We start from the raw sequence: 6,000 nt of genomic DNA, 5'->3' as shown, positions 1-6,000 counted from the left end.
CTTTTTAGGCCCAAGATCCCTGACCTCAGCCTTTATGAAAGACAAGATCTACCTATTGAAGAATTGATAGAAAAAGACATCCCAGATTTTACTTCAAATTTGAGGCCTTTTTCTTAGTATTTTAATTAGTGATGCGCCGATCATAGCTAATTCAGATTTTCTTTTCTTTCTTTCATTTTTTTTTTTTTTACTAGCAAATTGGATTCTGGTACTGATACTGATTTTTAAGCTAATTTATTTATTGGCTATTTGCTTTATAACAAACAAACTGGCTTTAAACAAAAATATCTAGCCATTTGAAATTAGAGGCAACCACTGCACTTTAATCATGATCTGCACGGGCAGTTGTTTTTGATTTGATCTTTTTTCGGCGGGGATCTTCAAGTAAAATTCACATTCCAGGGACTAAATATCATGTTATTGGGGTCACTTCAACCCGCAGACATGAACAACAACCTGCGGCAACAGCGTTAAAGTAGCCCAATTCCGCGGGAAAGCCACGGACTTGGCAACACTGCTTAGGAACAGACCGCAGTATAGCGTTTCCTTGGTTACCGCTGTAAACAAAGCAGAGCTGCGCTTTATATGGAGAAGAAAATGCCATTGCCATCGAAACTTTTCTCAAGACAGCGATCGACGGGTTGGCAACCACTGGTTTCGATTAATCGATAAATTAGTCAATAGATTAATCAAAATAAAAATAGTCATTAGTGGGAGCCCTAAAGCATGTAAAGTTTTAGATTGCATTTAAATTGTGAAAACAACTGACAGAACATTATATGTCCATAATATTGGTTATTTGCTGTAAGATAATTAATGTCTGTAAGTAGGTATTAATAAAGCCAGATTTCTAGTGTTGTGCATCCATAACCTTTTATTTTCCAAATTGGGTTTTCCTTAAAGGGGTCATATGATGCGATTTCAATTTTTCCTTTCTCTTTGAAGTAGGGATGCACCGAAATGAAAATTCTTGGCCGAAGCCGAACAAAATTAAACACTGGGCCGAAGGCCGAATACCGAACATGGTTTTTCAAGGTTTTTTCCCCATGTATTTTGCCCAAAAAAAATTCACCATTGCATAAATTAAAAAGCCAAAATGTGCTTTTTACTGTTTTGTCTTGCTTTTCAAAGAAAAAAAATCAATTACAAAACAACAATTTTTAACATTCTAGCAGACACTATACCAACAAAGCACAATGTAACTTAAAATTAATAAGTTAGTCAAATAATAATTTTTGGCCATCAGACCCCCTTCTTGAATCAGGCATTTCGCTTATTTCGGTTGCCGAACAGTAGGTGCATCCCTACTTTGAAGTGTTACAAGCTCTTGGTGCATAAAGATCTGTAAAGTTGCAAAGACTAAAGTCTCAAATCTAAAGAGATATTCTTTAAAAAGAAGTTAAGAGTCAACCACGCCTACCTAAAACGGCTCGTTCTAATGGGATGATGCCTAAGTCACGATGTGGGAAGATTTGCATAACGCCTCCCAAATGTTCACGCAAAGAAAGAAGGCGTAACTTTTATTCTCGCTGTAGTATTGTTGCCACCGCCATGTCGTGAAGGTGCTGTGTGTTTCGTTGTGAAAGCGAAACTACTTTGTTTGGTATTCCAAAAGTGGACGATATCCGCTTCGTCATGCCTAGAGCTGATCCGTGCTGGTCGCTGAGGAAATACATCAACTTATTAAGCGTAAAAAGACAGTTTAAGTCATTATAATCCGTAAGTATGTCCCCCCTGGATGCAACAAATGCCTCGTTTATAATGGGTTTTATTGGTTTTGTGTCGTTGGCCGGGACAGGGCATCACAGTATGGTAAGGGGCATAACATTTCCGTCACACGCTTGAGGTATTCGGCCAATCACAACGCACTAGATAGCTGGCCAATCAGAGCACACCTAGCTTTTCAGACCGATGAGCTTTGTAAAAATCGACGTGTTTCAGAAAGGCGGGGCATAGAAGAGAAACGATAATGTACAGTATGTGGAAAATAATGTGTTTTTTGAACCTTAAACCGCATAAACACATTTCATTACACCAAATACACAAAATAATGTTCTTTTTAGCAAGATCATATGACCCCTTTAATGTTAAATTGTATATTTTGAAGTTGCCATGTGTTGTGGCATGGCTTGTCTTTTCCAGCTGCAATAAAAAAATAATAATTGGCATCAATATGTATTGTCATTCCATGATTAAACTCAAAAGTTTTATAGTTTATTTTACATTTATATAGTGAGCATTTCATTAATAATAGACGCATCTTTAGACTATGAAAATCATTTATTTTAATAATGATTTGCTCTGTTTTTACAGTCTATCATCCACATATTTTAGGAAATATGCAGACTTGCTCAAACAAAACACCTGCTTCTGAGCTGCGGTGTGCTACACATCTAAAGCCCTGAAAGATTATGGGGCGTTTTTCAGAGATTCATACCCACAGTCTTAGAAGGATGAAGTAGGTGCGTTGTTATGCACCGGCTTTTCTTGGGTGTTTACGGCATAGATGAGCTGCAGTGAGTCTGCCTGCTGTCTAGCCTGTCTCGTCTCCAGCAGGAAGGACAGTCATGATCAAAAGCGAGAAAGGGAGAGCGAGCCGTTTCCCCCCTGAAGGTGTGCCTGGTGTCACAGAGCTGGCGAGCTGACGCTCTGGTCCCTCTTGTGTCTTTCATCTGCGAGCACTCTTCATCCCCCCACGGCTGCCAGCGAGACGCAGCAGAATAAAGTGCATGCTTTATTGAATATGAAGCCCTTTTGATGCCACGGCCCTTTGGTGACTGATGAGTCTGTGACTGTAGAGGAAATCTGGGTTAGTTATTTTGCCAGCGTCGCCTGTTTTTATACCGCTTTCTGTCTTAAACGCCTTCCCGGCTTACATTAAGTAGCCTTCAGAAGTTTAAGCTGTCAACATGCCGGATAGGCCATGGGGAGGTACTGTCATTGTTAAAGTCAAGGCCAGACAAATGTATCCGTGGTGAAATGAAAGGTTGAACCAGCTTTTCAATTAAATATAGGCTAACCCCACATCAAACAAGCTGTCAACATGTATTAGAGGCTCTTTGTGCAGATAAGAGGGCGTGAGACATCACAAGCTGGATGTCGCCAAAACCCCCAGAATAGGCTATAATTGATGCCATTCATTTTGCTTGATTGAGTCCTTCGTACTGTATTTAATGTACTTCCTCCTCAAATCTTTGTTTTTTTTCTCCACATGACATTAGTGTGAGATGCATTATTACATTGATTAAGGATTAGATGGTATTACTGCAGTCTGTCTCCGTTTGTGTTTTCTATTTCTGGAAAATAATATTTGAGGCATCAGATCGTTTTGCAAATTCACTTCATCAGTCTTGTGACTTTCTTCTGTGCTTGTGTTCTTTTTTGCTCCTCAAGGTCCTTAAAAATGTTTCATACTGAGTGTAAGTTTGAAAATAGGTCATTAGGAAGTGAGCAAGATGAGGGAAAGCTGGGAGCACAGTTAGATCTGCTATTAAATATGCATGAGGGCCATTTATGATGCTGTCAACCTGCTCCATGATCTGAAGTGTGTTGTTCAGACTTCACACACTGTCATTCTGCTTAATTAGAAGCTTTCTGCATTCGGCAAAGGTTACGATGGGTTTGATTTTTTTTAAGCCAATACGCTGCCTGATTGCGAACAGCTAGCTCGTAAGGGTTTTTCTGTAGTATAATATTGTTTAGATTCTATCAATCTAATGGAAATGTTAACTGCAGTTAAATGTAGGTCTGATTCACATTTCTAGGCCCTCGTGCATCATATTTTTGTATGAGACCCAAGCAGGAATGTATTCAACTCACGAGTTCTGAAAATAAAATTTGGGATATGAATAATTGAATACTCTCTTGCTCTGTGTGTGGTTGCTCAGCAGTGCGTCAGGAGCAGGGGGGATGAACCGAGAGGAAGCCCCTGGCAAGTCTCCTGAGGAGATGTACATCCAGCAGAAGGTGCGGGTGCTGCTCATGCTCAAGAAAATGGGATCAAATGTAAGTGTCAAACCAGTGAGACCAAGACATCTTTTGATGTGCTTTAAAGATGACATGAAATGGCTTCACTTTTAACAACTAATGTGACACATTTTTTAGTGTTTTGTGAGAAATAATGTGAGGAGGACATTAATTTTTCTGTCAGGATTAAATTAGATGTCATTGGTTAATATTATTTTCCCCCAGCTGCACAACCTTGGTTACATTTTATTGAAAGTTTGACTATAAAAACAATTAGTTTTCAAAAAAGTGATTTTTAAAATTATTTAATAATAATGCACAAAAAGGCCCAGATACTTCAGAAAGCAAATTGCTCACATTTTTTTATTTTCTCTAAAATGTAGAAACCAGTCATTGTCTTGAATTTGGTGACTGTTTCATTGTTCTTTGAAACTGATCTAGCATTTGACAGTTTAGTGGCGATTCTTAACTGGACACTGGCATGGATTTTCAATCTAAAGTAATTTTTTGTCCCCACCCTTACAGCTGACACCAAACGAGGAAGCGTTTCTGCGGAATTATGCAGGCGTGGTGCACAGCCAGATGAGTCAGTTGCCACAGCACCCTATTGACCAGGGTAAGTCAACATTTACAACCTGAACACCGCAGGCCAAACCTATTAACTATTTACCGAGGTACTGTAGTTCTTATCACACTTGACATTGGAATATTAGAAGAATTATTGTCTGTCTTGATTGTTTAGATTATATTTGGAAATGGTGTCATTAAAATGTCATGCATGATAGAGCAAGTTGACTCTAGATCATGTATAAATTGGATTTGAACAAAGGTGAAATAGGGATTTTGTAAAAAAAACTACCAACTTTTTATAAAATTATTAGCACATTAAAACTATGTAAAAATGTGTATATAAACAATATAAAATATTTTATATAAAATATTTTAATTATATTTGGAGAGAAAGAGAGAGAGAGAATATATGTATGTATATGTATATGTGTGTGTGTCTGTGTACTGGAAAAAAACTTTTTTTTTTTATATACACTTTTTGTATATTTTGGACATTGTGATGTAGCTCGCTCCACTAGGGGGCGCTAGCACAACATAAATGTTCAGGTAGGCAGTTTAAATGCAATATATATTGTAGGGTAATTTCCTCTGTTTTCAGCTGAGATGATCAGCTGATCTATAGGTTTAATGTGAAAGAACTTCACTTAGTTGCTTCATATGCCATAGTAAGAATGAAACTGTCTTACTAAGATGCATTAACTGTCATAGAGATCGCATGCTCTGTGATGTGATTTTTTTTTTCTCGACGGGAAAAAAAGTCTTAACGTTGTGAATAACTAGGTGTATAGAAGAATGGAGTACACATTTTGTTTTCATTAAATATGCATATGAGCCTGGTTGTTAGGCAAGGATACCAATGCTGTGCTCTTTTTGGAAGGATCTTCATAAATAATGCAGTAGCAGAAGAAAGATGGATGTAGATGTCAATATGTGCTGTGCTTCTGGGAGTTTTCTAGCTCAAATTACATTTTGTGAAGATCTGTGTGTGTGTTTGCTCCAACGTTAGGAAATATTCCATCGTCGATGAGCCAACATTCTGATGAGTGATTTTTAAGACGTTGTGATGTTTCTAGAATAAGAAATGTAAATGCCAGCTCTTAGATGAAAGCGATCAGTAGACGCTTGTGGTCTCCTGCAGTATAATGAGGGTGAGATGAAAGGGAGAACGCACTTAATGAACAACACACAATGAAGTACAATAACCTTTGTTTAAAGCACAGACGAGGAGGGCCGTCAGGAGTATGTTAGGGGAGTATCATCAAGATTAGTCAGTTTCTATTAGGAGAAACTGTGACTCTCATTCTCTGGCATACAATCTGTGTGAACCCTTAAATAAAGCTTGTGCTAAAAATGCTAGAGGTGTGTTGAGGTGAATTGGAATGTGTTTAGTAGTAGTCGCTTATTTTAGTTCAAATTAAACGGATAATGTAGGATCACGACACTGCTATCTGAGGTTTTAACTAA

At 38.0% G+C, this 6,000-nt stretch overlaps 1 protein-coding gene across 2 annotated transcripts in view; it reads left to right on the top strand.

Annotated features, from left to right (window-relative positions):
- The window catches only part of ctnnbip1 (catenin, beta interacting protein 1), a 29,135-nt gene that overhangs the window by 10,036 nt on the left and 13,099 nt on the right, over positions 1–6,000 (top strand). Inside the window, exons 2-3 of one of the 2 annotated variants that reach the window (XM_016257093.1) lie at positions 3,891–4,005; positions 4,492–4,582. In XM_016257093.1, coding sequence (XP_016112579.1) covers positions 3,910–4,005; positions 4,492–4,582 — 187 coding nt within the window. In that variant the 5' untranslated portion in view covers positions 3,891–3,909. Of the gene's footprint in view, positions 1–3,887; positions 4,006–4,491; positions 4,583–6,000 lie in introns of both variants that reach the window. The other variant, XM_016257086.1, reaches the window with a different exon arrangement.

This window comes from Sinocyclocheilus grahami, unplaced genomic scaffold (genome assembly GCF_001515645.1).
Source record: "Sinocyclocheilus grahami isolate Dianchi unplaced genomic scaffold, SAMN03320097.WGS_v1.1 scaffold29.1, whole genome shotgun sequence".
NCBI classification, from domain to species: Eukaryota; Metazoa; Chordata; class Actinopteri; order Cypriniformes; family Cyprinidae; genus Sinocyclocheilus; species Sinocyclocheilus grahami.
This window is presented reverse-complemented; position numbering and strand designations above follow the sequence as displayed.